The sequence below is a fragment of the Capricornis sumatraensis genome, chromosome 4 (assembly GCF_032405125.1).
Source record: "Capricornis sumatraensis isolate serow.1 chromosome 4, serow.2, whole genome shotgun sequence".
Lineage (NCBI taxonomy): Eukaryota > Metazoa > Chordata > Mammalia > Artiodactyla > Bovidae > Capricornis > Capricornis sumatraensis.
In genome coordinates this window covers 74,800,876-74,821,069 of record NC_091072.1, presented here as the reverse complement: position 1 = coordinate 74,821,069, position 20,194 = coordinate 74,800,876, and the positions used below count along the sequence as shown (strand labels likewise).

Here is a 20,194-nt window from a genome sequence, read left to right as displayed (position 1 = left end):
GTCTAAACAGATCCCCCACCCTTAGCTACATTCTAGGGTGACTGAAGTCAGCAGCCCTGGTAAACTGAACTGCCTCACAAGAGCTCCTGGAGCAGAGCCCTGGAGTCCTGCACCCTGGTGCCCACGAGGTCTCTACTGGCCTGTCCATCCCTGGGTCCTCCCATAGAACAAGCTGAGTCTGGGGTCGGGTGGGGGGGGTCCTCCACGTTTTATTAGGGATACGGCAGAAGCAGAGGCTGGAGGCAGAGCAGCCGCGTTTTTAACAACAGATAAATTAACCGCAGTGTGGGGATGGGGGTGGGTGGGGGCTGGGTCAGACGCTTTTATATATATATATATAAAAAACAACCAACAAAAAAGGACAGACAAATGGGCCCCAAAGATATGGGGTAGGAGAGGGCAGCACCATCCAGACAGCGGGGAGGACCAGGGCAGACAGAGAGAGAAGGCAACGTGACCCCTCGCCCCTAAACTCCACCAGCACGGGGCTGCTGAGGCAGGGGAGCCGCCAGGGTGGGCGGAGATGGCACGACCGGTGGGCAGGAAGCCCAGCACCACAAGATGGCTCAGCCTGAAGCGGGAGTGGGGGCCGGGACACAGCGGCCTTGAACCCCTCAGTCCCTCAGAGGAAGAGCCGTACTCTGGGTGAGAGAAAGGACCAAGGGTGGGGTCTCTCCCTGAGCTGAGAGCGGTCATCTCCTCCACAGCAGCGGCAGCGGCGGGCAGTGGGCTGTGCCGGGAACCCCCTTCACCTTCTGGTTCATCTGCCTCCTTGGTCCCTTCAGGGCGGGGCCCCGGGGGCGGGGCTTGAGGAGAGCCGTCCAATCCGTGGTCTCCGCCTCCAGCGCGGGGCGTGGCTGCCGCTGCCACTCAGCCTTGACTCCACTCAGCCCTGACTCCCGCAAGAGGACAGCGAGTCGTAGAGCGAGTCGCTGAGAGACTCAGAGGTCTCCAGCCCCGGGGGTCCCCCGCTGGCCACTCTCCCTTCCTCGCCCACGTCCGATGTACTAGGGGTGCGGCTACCCCCAAACGCCGGGCCCTGGGGCGCAGGGGCTGGGCGGCTGGGCTCCAGGCTCCGCTTTCCATCCACGGGCAGGGCCTGGGGGAAGGAGGGCAGGCTCGGGAGCAAGTACCTCTCACTTCTCACCTCCTAAGAGGCTCTGCCCGCCTGAGCGGGGCACTGCAGAGGACGGAAACTGGAGGCGCGACTGAGCCAGTCCTACCAAGGTTCCGGAAGGGAGAGAAACCCTTTCCCCAAGACGAGTGTGAAAAGGCAGGGGGTGGGCTGTCCAGACGGGCATCCAAGGGGCTGACCGCTGAGTCCTCCTCCCGGACAGGGCGGTACCTCACCCCTCGTCATTCCCCGCTGCCCTCCAGTGCCGTTCCCTTTCCCCTTCCGCCATGCTCACCATGGGGGTCCTGGGCAGCCCCTCCAGTTGTCGGGGTGGGCATAAGAAAGGGTCAGAGGAGCCGCTGGTTGCCCTGGCATTGGGGAAGGTCCAGTTCTTGGCCAGCTGGACTGGAGGGGGTGGGCCTGGGTCTTCGCAGGGATCTGTCCGGGGACAAGGGGAAGGTGGGTGTGGGCGGAGCTCCCAGAAAGGCCCGCCCACCCCCTGCCCAGGCACTCACCGTCTGGACAGGTCTGATGGCCCCGGTGGCCTGGGGCAGTGGTGAGCAGGGCAGGGAAGGCCGGCATGCTGGGGTGCCTCCCGCTCACCAGCAGCTCCTCTATGCCGGGCACCTCACGCTCCAGTGTGTGGGCACGGCGGGGGACTTTGGTAAGGGGTGGGGGCCGAGCTGGGGGCACCCCAGGTGGGGGCTCCAGCCGTGGTGGCTTGGTCTTCGGAAGATTCTTGCTGGGGGTCCCATTGCTGCCATGGTCTGGGGGTGGGAAGGTCCCAATGCCACTGTCCAGGGTTCGAGTCAAAGAGCCACAGGCTGGGGAGGGGAAGGGAGGGGATGTGAGGCTCAGGTGCCTCAGCCCCTCTGCCTTTCTCTGGCTTCCTGCCCCAGCCCAGGCTCCACCCTTGGACACCCTTCTAGCTCCACAGGCTCTCAGCTGTCCCTGCCTGCCCTGCCCCATCGCCCCTAGTCTTGGGGAAGAGGACAGGGCAGGTACCCTAAGTGACAGGGAGATATTCCTGGCACTGTGTAGTCCCAGTGCCCTCTGGGGCTTGGCACCTGCTGTGGTGACAGGAAGGAATAAAGTGAACAAGGGGTGAGGGGCAGGTCCCAGCCTTGGCCCTTGACCCTGCTGACCTGTGAAGTGTGAGGTGGTCACTGGCTCAGCCAGACTGTCCTCGGAGGGCATCTCTTCTCGCCTCCCTGGCTCGATGCTTGGCTGTATGGGGTACAGGAGACTTCAGAGCCCCTTCTTCCTCCATGCCAACACCCTCCATCAGGACCCCTGGAGTACGGATCTAAGAGTCCTGGCAACCCGCCAGCCCTCAGAAGGCCCTCTCCCCTCCCCATTCTCCTTGGAGACCAGAAATACATCCAGCAGCCTTCTGGCCCCAGGGCCTGGCAGGGCCACAAAGCCAGGGCCTCCACCCAGCCCCCGCCCCTGTAACTTACCTTCCCAGGAGGTTTTCCACAGCCCTGGAGAGGGCCCACCAGGCCATTTCGGGGCCCACAGGCGGGCCAGGGGTTCTTGGGGTCAGAGGACACTGGCTGGAAATCACCATACTCAGGTTTGGGTTCCCGCCAGCTCTTGGGGGGCAGTTCCTTGCCATCCACCCTAGGGGCAGGCAGTGCAGATAGAAGTGAGGGAGGCCCAGGCCCACCCACACATTCTGGCCTCACTTCCTCCAGTGGGCCTGGGTTTAGAGAAGTACCTACTGCCCCCTGCTCCTGGAGAAGAGAACATATGCCTGTTGGCTTCCTGCATCAACTCTCCTGACACCAGGAATAGGCCAAGACCCCAGGGGAAACCCAGAGGACCAGCAGGGGCAGGAGTGATGGGAGAATGTCTCCATAGCTACCTAGGGTCAAGCCTACAGACCTTTCTGATATGTCCCCCAGTAGAGAACAAACATGGTCACATCCTGGTCCACGTGACACATCCTGCCTACTCTAGCTGACCCTGCGTGTACTTGTTATCCAAAGCATACTCTGCCTGCAGACAGACAAAGCACATTCTGCCTTACCTGGCCCAGACAGAGCAACCCCCTCTCTAAACCACAGCTCCCTTTGCTGAGTCTGTGGCAAGTGCCAAAAGGCAAATGGAAGGGAGCCCTCCTTGTTCTACAGGATATAAAACCCCGGAGGGAGACCTGCATTAGCCCATGGCTAGGTACTAGCATTCTTAACTACCCTGGACCCCAGACACGCTGCCTTACCTGACTCGAGGTGATTCAGGGAAACGTTGACTGGTAGCTCTTCTCAAATGAGAAACAATCTCAGCAAGCTAAATGTCAGACAGCCAGGGAAGAAGGGAGCTGGGGCACAAATCCCTAGCTCCTTGTTTGAGGTCCTGACCCCTCCTCTGGGCTGGGCCATTAACCCTCAGAAGATTTGGTGCCATGTCATCTGACCTCCTACACTCCTTGACCTCTGGGAAGCCCCAGTTCCCAGGAAAGGCAGCCCCAATCCCAGAGTGCCTGGGGAGGGCAAAGTGTCCCCAACTACTGAGCCCCTGCCAGCCAGTCCCAGCTCTCACCTGTTGAGAAGCTGCTGCATGAAGGTGTCTGCACCCTGGTACATGCCAACCAGCTGGCCCTGCCCCTGCCCCAGGCCTGCACTGGTCCCTGGTGCTGGGCCCCCGGGCCGAGGCCGGGCCCTGCTGCTCAGGTATGCCTTTTCTTCCTCCAGGGCCCGGCGCAGGTCTTCCGCCTTAGCCATCAGCTTGGAGATGTTGAGACTCTCAGCCTCCAGCTTCCGGGCTTCCATCTTGACTTCCTTCCGGAGCGGGGAGCCCCCGGCCCCTTCCTTGCCCTTGGTGGTCTCTGTGCGGCGGTTTAACGCTGGCAACTTGCTCTTCTTAAGGCCAAACCAGCTGGCGATGCTGCTGGTGTTCCGATGCTTGGCCTCGGTGCCGGGGGCCCGCTCCTGGCCCTGGAGCCGCAGCATGTTCTCCTCGATGCCCTTCATCACCTTCTCCTCAATGGCCGAGTGCGGGGCCCGCCCTTCAGGACCTGGGCCTGGGTCTGCAGGGCCAGGTGCTGGGGACATGGGCTGGGCCACGGTGCCGCCACAGTCTGCCCAGGGTGGGCCCTTCCCCTTGTCAGGTTTGGGGGGCTCCTTGGTGGCTGGTGGGACCACAGGTCGGGATACCACCTTGGTGGGTGACTTTGAAGGCAGCTTGGTTGGGCTGCTGTGGGGGCTCTTATTGGGCTTGCCAAGGCTGGGGGCTGAGGTTGGCACTTTGGCAGGGGTGCGGGGTACCTGGGGGCACAGGGCCCCTGCCAGCCGGCTCTTGGCCAGCTCCACTTTGGTGAGGCAGCTCCTCGGTGAGACAGGCTCCAGGTCCACCCGGGCCCCCATGGAGTGGGAAGAGTAGACTCGGGCCCCAGGGTCCCCCAGGAGCCCAGATTCCTGTTGCTTCAGGCTGCTTGTGCCTAAGGCCACTGCCCCCCGCAGGGGCCCCTTGGCTTCCGGCTGCTCAGGGGGCCTGGAAGCAGGGGGTGCTGTGTCTCCAGTGCTCTCCCCTGACTTCCCTGCTCCCCGGGCTTTCTCAGTGCCAGGTCTGACTGGCACCCCATTCTTTTCTGGGCCCTGAGGCCCCTCGGGGCCAGTCTTCAGTTTCCCCAGGGCTGCCAGTCTGTCCCGCAGAGGCGTGTAGCCAGGATCCCCAGGTCGCCGTCCTGCCCCCTGGCTGGGCTTCTTGGATGAGCTGCCTGGGCCCCTGCGGCCAGGAAGGGGAGACTCGGAGCCTGTCTTGTCTGAACTCTTCTCCTGGGTGCCCTCATAGGGGCATGATTCTGGGTGGCAAGGGCTGGAGGGGATGCCAGGGCTTCTGAGGACCTCAGGGACCCGTGGCACCTCCAAAGTTAGTTGTGGGTAGGTGGGCACCTGCAGAGGAGATGGAGGCGGCTCTGGGGAAGGCCCCCTAAAAGTGTTCCGGGAAAGGTCCAGAATGTTCTCATAGCAAGGAGACACCGTGGGTCCTGGGGAAAGTGTAGCGGACAAGGCTGGCTGGGGAGGTCTGAGCTGTGCAGAGTCAGGGGTCATGGAGCAGGGTGAAGGGCTGGTGGGCAGGCCCTGTGCCCCCTCTGGGGACAGTTCTCCGCCCAGACCCTTGCGGGCCAGCAGTGGGGAGGGGCTGCCGTCTGAGCCACTGTTCCGACAGGGTATTCTGGAATTCCGGGGAAGCTGGGGGCTAAGCTGGGGGCCTCCTGGGCTGGGGACCTTCTCTGAGGCTGGAGGCAGCTTTAGAAATTTGAGACCTCTGGCTGGAGAGGGCAGAAGGGGTCCTTGGGCTTCCCCAGGAGAAGGGGGGCCAATTTGGAGCTTGCTTTTCACCTGAGATGAAGAGTGGGGGTGGCCAGGCCGTGAGCCCAGGGGGGTGTCCCCTGCGCCCATGAGCATGCTGAGGAAGGGGAGCGACCCCGGGCCCTCTGAGGTAGCACCAAAGCCTGGCCTGTGGGCCTCTGGGGCACCCCCAACCCAAGCTGACTTGGGGAGGCCTTTGGACTTGGACAGTTGTGGGGGTCCCTGGTCTGGGGAGGATGGCTGCCTGGGACCTGGGTGGTCCCCGCTGAGTGGGCAAGCAGCCCCGGCCAAAAAGGCCTGTAGGTAAGACTCTGTGTCTTCAAGGAGCTGGCCCAGGTTCAACTGCTTGCGGGCCAGGGCCCCTAGCAGGGTGTCTGGGCTGGGGGCCTCATTGGGGTCACCGGCCTCATCAGAAGAGGAGGAGGAGCTACTGCCTGGCACACAGGGCGGCCCAGAACCAGTGCCCTGGGCCTGTGCGGAGCCCCTACCAGGGCCCCAGGGCCGCCCAGCACCCTCCTCCTCCCCTGGACCCCCTAAGAGGCGCTCCCAGTGCAGCAGGCCTCCCAGGCTGCCAGGACCTAGTAGCAGGTAGGGGGCCCAGGGAGAGGGTTCAGGCTGAGGCGGGCCACAGAGCTCGCCATTGATGGGCTCTGGGGAGCCAGGACCCTCGCCTGGAGGCTGCCAGGGAGTAGCAGGTGAGCACAGGAGCAAGGGGTCCGTCTCTTCCAGGGCTCTCAGCACCTCCAGGATCTGCGCTTTCTTTCGAAGGAATGGGGAGAGGGCATCCAGCGCTGGGGGTGGGGCGGCTGGGGGTCCTGGGCCTCCTGACCGCAGCTGCTGCTCCCAACACACCTTGGGGGACAAATGGCATGAGGAGGAAACCATGTGCAGGCCTGGGCCCCAAGCTGGCATAACTGAGCTGGCATAACCTGAGCTGGCCTGGTTTGTCTGTGTCCCCAAAAGGAACTGATGGCTTCTGGAATGTGCTGGAAAGTTTCCTCAAGAGTTTGAGTCCTGGTTACCCTAGCTGTCCTTCCTGGCACACTTAGGGGGCACCTATCTTCCTTCCTGGTTATCCCAGCGCTACCTCCTACCATTATGGGTCAGGAAGGCTGACCATCTATACCCCTGATATCTCTGTTTGCCCCAGGGGAGGGAGACCCATCCATTTTTTCAGGTTTTGGAAAGAATACAGATTCAAGAAGGGGATATGATGTGGCCAAGTCCTCAGTCAGTTGCTACAGGCAAGCCCAGGCCTTCTCAGGTCAGACAGCTGTCCTGCTGAGCTGATCCCCGGGGAGAAGCAGATGGAACTACTCCACTGTGAGCCTTTTCCTGCTTCTCCCTGGCCCCTTCTCAGGCCTGGTCCAGTCTGGTACAGCGGTTAACTACCTGGGCTCCTGAGCCAGACTGTGCGGGTTCAAGACCCAGGTCTATTGCTTCACTAGTTATAAGACTTTCAGCAAGTCATTTAATCTCTAAGCTTCACTGTATCATCTGTAAAATAAGATGGTGATTGTGTTTAAATCTCATAAAATAAGATAAATGGGACCAGATAAACAAAAGAATGAATGAATTGGACTTGGATAAATAAATACGTGTAGGATTATAAATGCATGCCAAAAATTAGCAAAAAAGAAAAAGATAAATGAAATCCAGGTGTCCGGCACAGTGCCTGGCACAGAGTAAGAGCTCAGAAGTGTTGAGTCTGACTGCAGTACTAACACGTTTACTCACAAGGCCAGTGGTTAGGGGCGGGGATCTGTTTTTTTTTGGTATGAGGCTGACAGCTGAGGGCTCACACCCAGCCTGGATGAGAATCTGTGTGCCCGGAAGCAGTCCTTCCCCTGAGACTTGTTAGGAAACAGTCGTGGAGCATCAGCTGACGAGCCCAGTGCCAGCGGAGCCACAGACCATGGAGCCCAGCCCTCCTACCTCTCTCTGCCCAGCGCAGCGCCCCAGAGGCAGCGAGGTGGCCGGTCCCTCGGCGGAGCTCAGGGAGGGCGAGGCCGGTGGCTCTGAAGGCGGCTGGAGTGGGGCGAGTGGGATCTACAGGGGAGAGGTGAGGTTAGCACAGATGCTGTCAGCCCAGGGCCCTGTGCCCTCAGGGAGCTAAGGCTTCCTATCCAGGGGCAGGCGAACATCCTTCCCTGCTCCTTCAGTGATGTCTTCTGGCCCAAGATGAGGCTTTCACCACTTGGGTCAGAGGTACCTTGGGAGACCCCAGCACAGGCAGACTGAAGAAATGCAAGCTCAGGGGGCGGGGCAGGGAGGTGGGACCGGGCAGGGGCCTCTGGAGAAAGAAGAGTGCCCCAGGGGCTGCAGGGCAGTGGCAGGACTAACCCAGCTGTCCGCCGAGCCTCCAAGATCCTCTGCTTTTCTGTGGAGCCTCCTCCCTGAGTACAGAGAGGGTGAGCCTCGAGGCCCTTTTCTTTTCTGACCACCTGTGGCCCAGCCTCCACAGGAATGGCTGAGACTAACGGAAGCGGTGTTGTTTACTGGGTCCTGGAATAGAGATGGTGGCAGTTACTACTTCCATCTCCCCTGAATGGCCTCCGCTCGGAGGATTACCAAAGTTGTACTTAATCACAGATCACTTCTCTCTCGTTCCTCTTCTCTTAGGCACCTTGACGAGACACAAGTCCGCTTCAACTCTCCCCTGTCTCTTGCACTCCACAGCTGTTAAGTCCTGTCTCTGTGGTGTCTCTGCCTCCCCTCCGGCCGAGCCATCCGCAGCGGCTCGTTTGGCACGCCATCCTCACAGCTCTGGCCTGAAAGCTGCTCAGCATTTCAGTCTCCCTCACCTGACCGCGTGGCTATCCAATTTGTCTAAAGCATCTCTGTGCTCGCAGCCTCCTCTGCCAGCCTCCACTGACATGTCTGAACTCTTCGGTCGGCATTATAGCCAGATCTACTGGTTCTTCCCTGACACCGTCCGCAGCTTTGTCTCACTTCCTCTTTACACAACCTTTGCTCAAGTCCGGCTGAACAGCTCTCTGCTCCTTAGGATCCCCTGCTCTGTTCCTCTCACAGGGCACCCCTTTTCCCAGACCCCTTCTGTACTCTTTAAAATCTCCTGTCCACCAGAATTCCCTGGTGGCCCATGGTGAGGACTCTGCTTTCACTGCTGAGGGTGTGGGTTCAATCCCTGGTCAGGGAACTAAAATCCCACAAGTGTCATGGTGCAGTCAAAAAATAAAGAATAAACAAAACTAGAATAAAAAAGTAAATATCTCCCATCATCAGGGCGCAGTCACCTCCTCAGGGCACTCTCTTTGGCCCATCTCTGATGGCCTCTCCTCCTCCCTGGGCTTTTGGTCAGCACTGTCACCCTCTGCAGCCCTGCCTTAGTGTCTAGAAGCCCCAGCTCTCTCCAATTCCATGTGTGTTGGCAAAGGCACTGCTTACAGTAAGAGCTTAATTAACATTTGTTCAATGGAGCTTCCATCCTAGCAAAGCACAACTTGGAAATAACATTAATAATGATAACTAGCTGCTAATCATTAACTACTACAGGTCAAGCACTAGATATTATCTCATTTCATCCTCACTACAGCCTGCAATATAGGTATTTTTATCCCCATTTATAAAGGAAAAAAACCGATGATTTGTATGGTTAAATAATCTACCCAAGGTCACACAGCTAAGAATTAGCTAAGTTAGGGACCAAACCCAAGTTTATCTGAGGCCAAGGTTCGTGCTCTTTCCATTACGTCATGTTACTTCTGGGGAAGATAAATCCATGGTCCCAAACCCCAAAATTCATTAAAAAATCTCCAACTCGAATCCCAGAATTCATTTACTAAAAAACAAACGATTTCAGGATGATCTATGCCTCTGCTATCGTCAGGCACTGAGAAGAGTGTGGACAGGGTGAGCTTGGCTGGTGTGATCTGGCCTCCAGGTCAGCCCATGGCAGGGCCAGGACAGGACACAGGAAGCTGCAGAGTCACTGCAGCTCAGACACCCGTGTCTGCACCAACCTGGGGAGACAGAGGCTTCATCTGCCAGGGGTCAGGCTTCCCAGGGAGCTGAGGGCATCCTGCTCAGGGTTTGGGGGGCCAATGGCCACCTGGTTTGTATCCCAGACTTATAAATTTAGACACAAACACACACAAGGTGTTTCTCTTCCTGGCAAGTCAGGGTAGGTGGGGGGTGTGCTGGCTGACCTCAGAACCCACTGTGCACCTTGGGTACGTGGAGCTGCTCCTGATTCTCCACAGGCACACCACATCCTTGGGGCTTCCAGACAGAGTGGACCCCATGTTACATGTTTACTGAGCCCAGGGTTCACTACCACTAGCCTCCTGCTTCTCCCGGGATAAGGCAGGTGTCAGGGCTGGAAGCAGCGATGAGCGTCTGTGGCCAAGACTAGGTTAGCGGGTGGGCAGATGCAGCCGGGCATGCGCAGAGTCATCCGGGTGAAGGGCCTTTCCTAACCTCTCCATGACACCAAGCACTGGGTGCCTTACACCCGGCCCCACCCCTGCCCCTGGCCAAGAAGAGGAAAGGCAGTGGCCAAAGGGGCCTCGTGGGAGCTAGCTTGAAATGACTGCATTTTCAGCATCCACCCATCTCTCTACTCAGGGCGGAGGAAGCAAGGACTTTCTCTGTCAACAAAAAGGGACACCAACTGGCTGGGTGTGCAGTACCTGAGAAGTGGGGGACAGCCAAGCTTAAGGGGTCTTAGAAGTTTCCCCTCACCTAAGGCTCAGATCTATCAGGCGAGGTGGGCCTGCCCTGGAAGGCCACAGCGCCCAGAATGGAGGCCAATGACTGACAACCTGCTTCTGTAGGTGTTTGGGAGAAGAGGGGGTGATGATGACAACAGGGCTGAGTTGGGAGGTAGGAGGCTGAGATGTGAGGAAGGAGGGGGAATCGCATATGCCCACCTGAGGGAGGGAGCCCGCTGTCAGCTGGAGTTTCTGCTGAAACAGGGCGCTCAGCATCTGGTTCTGCCTTTCCAGGTCAAACACCCTCTTCTTCAGCTTGATGCACTCCTCTCGCAGGTCCTGCCGCCCCCAGGAGGCGGAAGAAGGCAAGGCGGTGGGGAGAGGGAGAGTGGTGTGAGCACAGTCGCTTCATCAGAGCAGGGGGCACTCCTGCTGGGCATGCGCTTCTCTTGCAACCTCCTATGAAGGAGCTGAGCCTGCCTATATTTACGGCTCTCGCATCTTCTGGGGATGGTAAATCTTCTAAAGTTTACCACTCCTGGTCGGAAGTAATTCCATTCCCTTTGGCAACTTTCTCATCTCTGGAGCCAATCCTCTGCCTCTTAGAAACCACACATCAAAGAAGGGCTCATGTAAGGCAGAGGAAGACTTGGGGGTCAGAGTAGCCCACATGTCAAGGAATCACCCACAGTACTTGAGTCAATATTTAGATGTCACCTTATGGTCACAACATCAACACTGCTATCAGGGCTACAGTGATCTGGAGAAACTAGCTGGGGCCTGGATAATGGAAGGATTCAAGCCCAAATCAAAGTTACTATTGCTTGGAGACCCGGCCTTACCTAGCGTGGCCCCGGCTCCAGGTCAAACAGTATGGACTGTCCAAGATAGAGAAAGGGGACCCTGCTGGAGAGCCAAGAGGCCATTTCCACCATCCTCGATCCCCTAGCTGAGCAGGCTCAGGGGTCCCCAGGAAGGACCTCCCCTGCTGTGCCCGGGGCCTCCTCCCAGGGCATCTGGGCTCAGGTCAGAGGGTATGAGTGTCTCCTGTGGCCTTTTACCTTTTGGTTCAGCAGTGCCTGCACCACGTGGTTGGCAACCTGGGGAGAGAAAGGCAGAGCTGAGGAAAAGCTGTCAGATGAGTGAGTCCCTGCCTGGAGCCTGGAGCCGACAAGCTGTGCTCGCCACAGGCGGCATCAGCCCACCCACCTCGTCCAGACAGCGCTCGTAGGTCTCCCGCTGACTTTCGTTGGCTTGGGCGAGTGCTGAGTTCTCTGCCTGCAGGGAGGAGGAGGAAGGTAAATGGGCGGCCAAGCGATCATTCTTCCCAGGGCAGGTTCCTCTTGGGAAGGAGAGGCAAGGAGTCCAGTAGCTCTCTCCCTGCCCCAGCTCTTGGCTCCGGGGTGATTCTGTCAGGGGCGAGCATATAGAGACCCAGGGCATCCAGAAGGCAGAGCTGAGACGGCTGGTCCTTTGTTACCTCGACTTCAGTCCATGAGGCTGGAGGGGCTGGGGAGATACAGTGGCCAGGAGGACCAAGGTGGGAGGTGCTAAACGTTACCCTTATTTCCCTGGGGAGAAGGCAGAGGAGGCTGGAGGGCACAGGGCAGGGTCTAGGAATGTGGTAAGAAGCCTAGTTCATGGATCCGTACCCTGGTCCCTCAACGCCGGAGACTTTTCCTTCTGTGGCCTCTGTGGCCACCCCTCTCCTACAGCCGGGGCACGAAAGTGGGGTAAAGAAGGGAGATATCTGGGGGTTAGTACAGCCCCACCCTTGTGCATGCCTCTTGTCCTGAGCTGGCACGAAGGCTGGAGAGCCAAGAGTAAGGAAAGGGCGTCTCAGAGGGGCCTGCTAAAGAAATGTTCAGCTCTGCTCCAGCCTGGAAAACCAGGCTGAGAGGAAGGTTGCCCCGCACCTCCAAACCCACCCAAGCTCGCAGGGCTCCGGCCGGCTGCCCCGTGCCCCACCTCCAGCTCCCGCAGCCGGTGCAGGAGCTCCTGGCAGGTGCCCGGCTCCGCGCTGCCATCACCACCTTCTCCTGGGTTCAGGTTTCCAGGGCTCCCGGCTGACTGGTCCATGGCCTCCGACATCAGGCCCTGGGGGTAAGTGAGAGAAGCCCCGGCAGGCTACTCCAGGGCACAGGGAGGCGAGCGGAGGAGGAGGTGGACAGAGACAGAACTTGTCAGTATCTCCGGAGTTGGCATCCCTGTGATCCCTGTGCCTTGGACACTGTAACAACTTGGAGTCAGGCTCAGATTCTTGCTCATGGGACAGACACATAGACATGCTCTTCCATCTCAAGAATAGAGACCATTGTTTTTATAAACTCATGACTGCCCTTGCCCTCTTACAGATTACACAGACACTGGTCAAGAGCCAAGAAACCTGAATTCTCCGCTGAGGTTGGTCTCAAACTGACACTCTGTATCTTCCTGGCAGAGCCTGAGGTGGCCTGCAAGCCTCCAAGCCACCCTGCTCCGGGCCAGGCCCCAGCAGAGCAGCCTCTGTGAGCGCTGGGCCCTCTGTAGGGGTCTCTTGATACCCATCCCCCTTCCACTTTTCCAGCTCCTTCCTACTCATTTTCCAGGGCCCCCACGCCAAGGCTGAGTCAGGTACTCCTCCAGCTCGGCTCTGTAAATGTCCCCCCAGACTGTCAGCTCTGCGAGGGCAGGGACACTGTCTTCATTTCACTGACTAGATACCCGATGTGATACCTGGTGTGGAAGAGACCAACTGATGGCTGAACAGGCTAGTCTGTCATTGCCTGAACACAACAGAGCCAGGTCTCTGACCTGTATCACATTATGTGATCCCGGCTCCCTCCCCACTCCGAACTGTTGCCATAGTGACTGGCTTTCCTTGATTAGTCTTCATCTTCCATTTGAGTTTTAATTTTTCAGGTAGAGGAAAGTACTCCTTTCCTTCCTCTATACAAATACTGTCAAAATTTCCAGTAGATGGGAAACCCTCCCTAATGCAAAAGGGTAGGGGTCCTTAGTCTACCACCAACTACTTGCCTCCCTGACCCCCTAAAGCTCCCACAAAAGGGGCTTAGGGCTTTTGGACCAAGGAAGAGGAGCCCTCAGCAGCTCACCTACCAGGCATCTGAATGCTTTTTCCTTCCTCCCCTGTGGGGCAGAGGCTGCCTCGCCCAACCCAGCCCTCCTCCAGTCCCCACCACCCGCACACCCAAGTTCCAAAGCCCCTCACCTGTCTCTGCCTCCTCACCCAGGCTGGCACACTCACGCACGCAGCCAGAACGGTCACCTTTCCTGAGGAGACACAGAGGGAGACAAGGTCAGCCATGCATTTAGTGGCTTCCTACTGCCTGGCATCCTGGACCAGTGGGATAAACAAGCCAGAGAAAATCCTGCCCGTATGAAGCTTCCATTCTACTAGGACTGGCAGGTAATACCAGAGATAAACCAATGAACCCACATCAGGTCCTGAGAAGGCACTGAAGGTGACAGCGAGGCAGAGGCCTACCTGCGTGAATGGGCAGATGAAATCCTGGAATGGGAAAAGCATTCCAGGGAGAGGGAAGAGGCAGTGCAAACGGCCCCAGCTCTTAGCCAGAGGGGAACGAACAGCAACCCAGCATACGTCATCTGTTTCCATTCTCACAGCCACAAAAGGGGCCAAGTGCTATTATCGACACATATTTGAGATGAGGAAACCGAGGCAAAGGAAGCTACACCTGCATCCTCGGAGTGTATCCTGCGCGCTGGGATGTTCTCCTGTGTCATGGATCACATCTGATTCTCCTTTCGACCTCGTAAGGAGGGTGACGGGGGGAGGTGCCAGCCTGCTCTGAAGCAAGCTCCAGAGACAAAGGATGCTGCCCACACCATATGGCTGGTTCACAGAGCACAGTGGGCAGGCCTGGGCCCCCTTCCTATGCAGCCTTTCTGTGCATCCTTGTCCTCTGTGCTCCGTGCACTTAGTCTCAGCATTCCCGGAGCTTTGCAGTCAGACAGACCCGGGTTAGACGCTGGCTCAGCAAAATCAGTTTCCTCATCCCTAACATGGGGATAAGAATACCTAGTCCAAAGGGCTGTTGGAGCAGGAAGTGAGATAATGCATGGAGAGAGTCTTGCATGGACTCTGATAAACGAAGGCTTTTCACTCTGGCAGTTCACCTAGAAGCAGACCCTAAGTCCCAGGTCCCTCTCCCTGGCGGTCTTTAAAGGAGGGCTCCTGAAGATCTGAAGAGCTGCTCCTCTGCCCTGCCCGTAGGGGCTTCCTCCTCTCCGACCCCTTCCCTGGCAGCCCTCCAGCCCTCACTCTCTTCCACCTGATACTCTAGAAAGAGAAAGGGAGGGAAGAGGAGAAGGCTTCTTTCTGGGCAGGGGTGGAGTGGGGAGGGAGAAAAAACAGGCCTGTGCACAACAATGGGAAGGGGGCTTCTGAAAAGTAGAGAAAAAGGAGAAACTGTGCAATGCTTGTTTTTGACACTCCACCACAATCTAAAGTCCTTTGTTATTTTAACATCATAAAAATGTATTGAGTTATAACTTTGTTTGCTCATAACATTATCATGCTTGCTATATTTAGAAATGGACAGACCTCAAAAGAAATGAAAAAAAATCAGGAAAAAGCCTCCTTCCCACATACACAAACAGGGGTTAAAACCAAAACAGGCCTCAGAGAACCAGTTCCAGCCCACCCCGTGTCACTCATCCGCGGGCCACCATCCTCTTGCCAGGCGGGGGCTCCCCCTGCTCTAGGAGAGGCCTGTCCCCACAGGTCACCAGCATCCCCTCAACCTCCTCATCACTTATGTCCCCAGTGGACACCTCCAGAAATAGAGGGGCAGGGGCGGGGAAGGGAGTGCTTGGGAGGGTGAGAAAAAAACAGGAGGATGAAGGAGGGGAGAGGGATGAACAGGGCTGTGTCCGGAGGCCACAAAAGGGAAAGATAAAGTGGTAGAAACCTCCAGTGTTTGTTTTCTTCACACAACCACAGAAACCAAACTAAGGGTGAAGGTGGTTTAAGAGGGTATCTTTTGCTAAAATAAATAAACGAATGAATGAAAAACCATCCAGGTCAGGCATGAGGCCTGTGTATGTGTTGAGGAGGGTGGGGACCCAACACGCCAACCACCACCACCCTCGGATCTGAGCCCCGGGGAATCCCAAGGCAGGGCGGCCTGAGTCCCACTGTGAGCTGGGGAGGACCCTCCAAGGGACAAGCCACGGGAGCACACAGCTCAAGGGTGTCAGTGTCCGGGTCCGAGCAGGGCCTGGGAGAGGCTCCAGACATGTCGGCTGAAGGCGGGCTGTGACTCAGCCCCACTTTGGGGAGAAGTTTTCTGCCCTCAGCCCAAGTGGTCTGGCCAGCTCCGGACGCTGGGCCTTCTGTGCGTCTGCACGGCCACAAGATGAGGGCAGGAAGCTGTCAGCCCGGATTGTTGAGTCACTCGGAAGAGGCCTGCATTTAAACTTGGCGCTGGGGAGGCGCATGCTGTGAGTCTGGTCTCAAGATCTCTAGACTGAAAGCTTGCATCTTTAGCCTCCTCTGGGGAAAATTATGATCCAGAGCAATAATACCACCTCTAGCTCCCAAACTGAGCCCAGTTAGGAATTTGGCCCTTGAGAGTCTGAGGTTTCGAACCAAATCTCTTGAGAAGAAAAACAAAAACCAAAACCAAACAATCCAGGTCAGTTCCCCAGTGGTTTTCCCTGCAGGGTCAGTGGGGTCCCCTCCCCAGGGCCAAGCACCCCCATCCACCCTCAGGCCCCACAACTGCTACTCACGGCTTCTGTGCTCAGCCCCACCTGGAGCCCAGGAAAACCCCTGGCCTGGGTTTTTCGGGATGGCCCTGCTTTCAAGCATTCCTCTGGGGGCCCCACAACATATCCCGGGTGTCTGATATGGATGTGGAACACAGGACGCTGGCCCAGCTGAGTAGGGATGGAGCTGCAGCGGGTGGGAGCTTGAACTTGAATGGGGAGGCTCTCCCGCCAGAACTGCCAACGGGCAACCCCGCCCTCCACAAAGGCCTGATTCAGAGGGAGGTGACCTCAGTGCTGAGGGGAGGCGGGGAGAGGAAGAGCAGGGCCTCTCTGGCCCTCCTTCAGAAGAGACTGCGAAGGGGGATCAGCTGCTCAGGGGTTCTCTGGGTAACCCAGGGAAGGGGCAGGTGCGCCCAGTGACTGAGCGAACCTGGGTGGTCGCTCATCTCTTCAGCCTGGTCAGGCATGTTGGGCAGCCCTGCAAAACGGCTGTCCTGGCCTTTCAGGCAGCCAGATCAAGGAGGGGGAGCCCGCCAGGGCACAGGCAAGAAGACCCCCCTCTGTAGTCTCAGAGTCCAGGTTTGGGAGGAAGGGGCCAGAGAGATGGCAGCGAGCCGGTCCTCTAGGCTCCTCACCCTGGCCCTTCGCCAAGGCCTCTGGGCCCTGATGAGCCCCTCACTGACCAGCTGTTCCCCCCTGGAGTCCTCTAGGGGAAAAGAGCCAGGGGCCAGGGGGTGGGGGAGGGGCGGGCAGCTGTGGGAAGGCAGAGACGGAGTTGGCTTTACTAACAGAATGTCCGTGTAATCCAAGCGTTTCCCCCTCTGCTCCCCCCCATCCCCCAGCTGCTTTCTGGAATCCCCGTCACACCCAGGAGTCTACTTGTAAACAGCAACTTCTTCACCCACGGCAACACTCCTTTCCAGACAAGATCTGCCCTGGGTTGAGGGTAGGAAGAAAAAAACACAGTGAGGACTGAGGCCCCGGGGGCATTCCCGGTCTGAGAGTGGCTCCTTCCTCTGGCCTAAAGCATCTCTCTGCCCCAAGGATCCCCATTGGTCTCCCCCACCCCCTCACTCAGGGCCAGAGGCAAACAAGAATTTCCTTCCCTCCTCCTGACAACTGGCCCCAGGACACAACAGCCCTTCTGAGGGGCAAGTGTCCATGGGGAAGGGGCCCACTGCACCCCTCCTCCAACTTCCTCCTCACAGGCACTCCAAGAACCTCCAGACCATGGTGGAGGTGCTTTCAAACCGACAGTAGGTCAGCCAGGGCAGGAGGAAGGGCAGTGGTGTTGCGAGCCCAGAAGGCTTATAGATGTTGATACCCTTTGTCTCTCCTCCCCAGATCCTTTCTGTTCCCCGTTCACAGCATCACCCAACAACAAAAGCAGCCGCTGAGGGTGCGGAGAGAAGGGGCTCCAGCAGACTCAATGGGTTTATTTATAGGGCCACAAGCCAGGGGCTCTGCAGCCAAGATGCCTAGCCCCACTCCCAAAAGTCCAGCAGGCCCAATCCTGGCCGGGCCAAGGGAACTGGAAAAAGCCTCAGGCCAGATGGTTTGGCTTATAGTCCCAATAGTGCAATTTATTTGCTCTGTGACTTTAGGCAGATCGCTCCGTTTCTCAAGGATTAGTTCTTTCATGCCAAGTGGAGGCTGTTCTAGAACAGTGGTTCTCAAAGTGAGGTCCAGGGATCCTGAGGCCCTTTCAAGGAATACACAGGGTCAAAACTGTTTTCACAATATCACTAAGACATGATTTGCCTTTTTAACTCTCTTTGTCTCATGAGTAGGCAGTGACATTTTCCAGAGAGTACAAGATAACTGATAGCATGACAGACTGAATTCAGAAGCAGATATGAGAATCCAGCTGCCTCCAATTAAGTCAGACACGACAGATTTACAAAAATGAAGAACAATGTCATTCTTTTCACTATTTTTTGTTTTGGAAAATAGATAATTATTTCTCATAAAATATTAGCATGGGTTATTGTTACCTTAAAATGAATTACATATTCAAAACTCTCAGTTCTAATTTATATGACAGTGAATGTCAGTAGGTATAATCCATGTGAACCAAAGCTCTTTGGGGGGGTCTTCAGTTTTTAAGAGTGCAGAGAGGTCCTTAGACTCAATAGTTTGAAAAGAATCACTTTTCTTAGAACAATGTTATCCAGGAGAACTTATCGTGATGATGAAAATGTTAATTCTGTGCTGTTTAATAAACATGGTAGCCACCAGCCACATATGGCTACTGAGCATTTGACCATGTGGCTGGTCCAATGGAGGAACGGAATTTTAAATTTAAAAAGCCATATGCAGCTGGTGGCGACTATACTAGACAGAGAAGGTAGAAGTTCCCTGGGTCTCTTGACTTTAGCATTCAAGGTCAATGCTTCTTTCCAGTCCAGAGGCTACCAGTAAGGAAGGACAGGCCCGGATACTCCTGTCCCCAGGCTTTAGCTCACATTATTTCTCACTCTCTCTTCACTAAAGGAAGGCGATCTAAGCCAGATGGGCAGTCTTGCTAGCCCTCTTACCGAGGCTTAGAGATGCTCTCTCATTGTCTGTAACAGCTACTTCACACCTTCGCCAACCACCTCATACTTCTGGTCTACCATCTTCCCTAGTTTCCCAGAGGACTGGCCATCAGAGGGGAAACCCCTGAAACCTCCTGCCACCACCCTCCCATCCTCTGTCCCTCCTCTCCTCCTCTTTCCCCCAGCAAGGCCAGGACTTCCTGTTCCAGACCCTTCCCAACTTCAGGGTCTACTTCCGGAATGGATCTTTCTCATCTACCTTCACAACTTCTCAGGTACTTTCATCTTTAAAGTGATTTCCCCTTGACATTTTTCCAGACACTGCCCTCTTTTGCCTTTCACAGCCAAACTTCTTTAAAAAAAAAAAAAAGCCATCCTTCCTTCTCATTCTTTCCTCAACCTGGTCCAACTTCAGTAACTGCCACAAGGCTAAATCCTACAGCATCTCCAGTCTCCACTGCTTTCTCAGGTGCTTCTCTGGTGGGTACTTCCTGCTGGACTGTTTTTTTAAACCTTAGAGACATAGTTCAACTCACACACAACTCACAATTCAGGGGTTTGAACCATATTCACAGATATATATATAGATCATGACCATAGTCAATTTGAGAACATTTTCATTACCCCTTAGTTACCATCCCCTCATGCCCAAACCTAAGAAACCACTAACCTATTTTCTGTCTCTACAGCTTCCCCGTTCTGGACATTTCATATGAAGGGAATCATATAACAGGTGGACTTTCATGACTGGCTTCTTGCCCTCTGCATGTTTTCAAGGTTCATCCCTGTTGAAGCATGTATCAGTACTACATTCCTCTTTATGGCCAAATAATATTCCACAGTATGACTATGCCACAATTTATCTATTCAGCCACTAATGGACATTTGAGCTGTTTCCACTGTTTGGCTATTATGCACAAAGCTGCTCTAAGCACTGCTGTGATAGTTTCACATGGATGAAAGCTTTCATGGGTATACACCTAGGAGTGGGACTGCTGAGTCATACAGTGACTTTAAGTTTAAATTTTTGAAGAACTGCCAGCCTGTTTCCCAAAGTGGATGCATCATTTGAGAGTCCCATCAACAGTGTGATGGGATGTGCAATTTCTCCATGTCCTCATCACTCGTTATTGTCTGATTTCCTAATTCTAAGTCACCTTAGTAAATGTGAAATGATATCTCATTATGGTTTTGATTTGTTTCTTTGATTGATGATGTTGAGCATCTTTTCAAGGGCTTATTGGCCACTTGCATGTCTTCCATGGAGAAAAGCCTATTCAGACCCTTTGCCTGTTGTTTAATTGCGGTATGTGTCTTTTTTGCCATCGAGTTGTCAGAATTCTTTATATATTCCGAACACAGGCCCCTTATCAGATATATGATTTGCAAATATTTTCTCCTGTTCTGTGGTTGTCTTTTCACTGCCCTGATGGTAACCACTTCCTCCTGGACAACTGTTCCCTCGTCTACCACATTTCTCCCTTTGCAGCCATCTTCCACCTCCTCTTCTGTTATTTATTTGTGAGAATATGCGTGTATACTTTGTTAACATTTTCCTGATGGCTGAGAGGTAAAGAATCTGCCTGCCAATGCATGAGATGTGGGTTTGATCCCTGGGTCAGGAAGATCCCCTGGAAGAGGGAATGGCAACCCACTCTAGTCCTCTTGCCTGGAAAATCCCATGGACGGAGGAGTCTGGCAGGCTACAGTCCATGGGGTCACAAAGAGTCAGACACAACTTGGTGACTGAGCATATGTGTACACTTTAAAAAAAAGGAACGGGAGTTCCCCTGGTGGCTCCGTGGTAAGGAAGCTCCC

The 20,194-nt window shown here is 55.8% G+C and overlaps 1 protein-coding gene across 2 annotated transcripts in view; it reads right to left on the bottom strand.

The window, feature by feature from the left end:
* Window positions 1-253: 253 nt before the first annotated feature.
* Window positions 254-20,194, bottom strand: part of NCKAP5L (NCK associated protein 5 like) — a 30,710-nt gene continuing 10,769 nt past the window's right edge. The window contains exons 2-13 of one of the 2 annotated variants that reach the window (XM_068970159.1): window positions 13,315-13,376; window positions 12,072-12,230; window positions 11,313-11,381; window positions 11,165-11,203; window positions 10,323-10,442; window positions 7,366-7,479; window positions 3,659-6,282; window positions 2,575-2,737; window positions 2,260-2,341; window positions 1,630-1,938; window positions 1,410-1,552; window positions 254-1,099 (exon numbers count right to left, since the gene is read on the bottom strand). In XM_068970159.1, coding sequence (XP_068826260.1) covers window positions 887-1,099; window positions 1,410-1,552; window positions 1,630-1,938; window positions 2,260-2,341; window positions 2,575-2,737; window positions 3,659-6,282; window positions 7,366-7,479; window positions 10,323-10,442; window positions 11,165-11,203; window positions 11,313-11,381; window positions 12,072-12,194 — 3,999 coding nt within the window. In that variant the 5' untranslated portion in view covers window positions 12,195-12,230; window positions 13,315-13,376 and the 3' untranslated portion in view covers window positions 254-886. The remainder of the gene's footprint in view (window positions 1,100-1,409; window positions 1,553-1,629; window positions 1,939-2,259; window positions 2,342-2,574; window positions 2,738-3,658; window positions 6,283-7,365; window positions 7,480-10,322; window positions 10,443-11,164; window positions 11,204-11,312; window positions 11,382-12,071; window positions 12,231-13,314; window positions 13,377-20,194) is intronic. The other variant, XM_068970160.1, reaches the window with a different exon arrangement.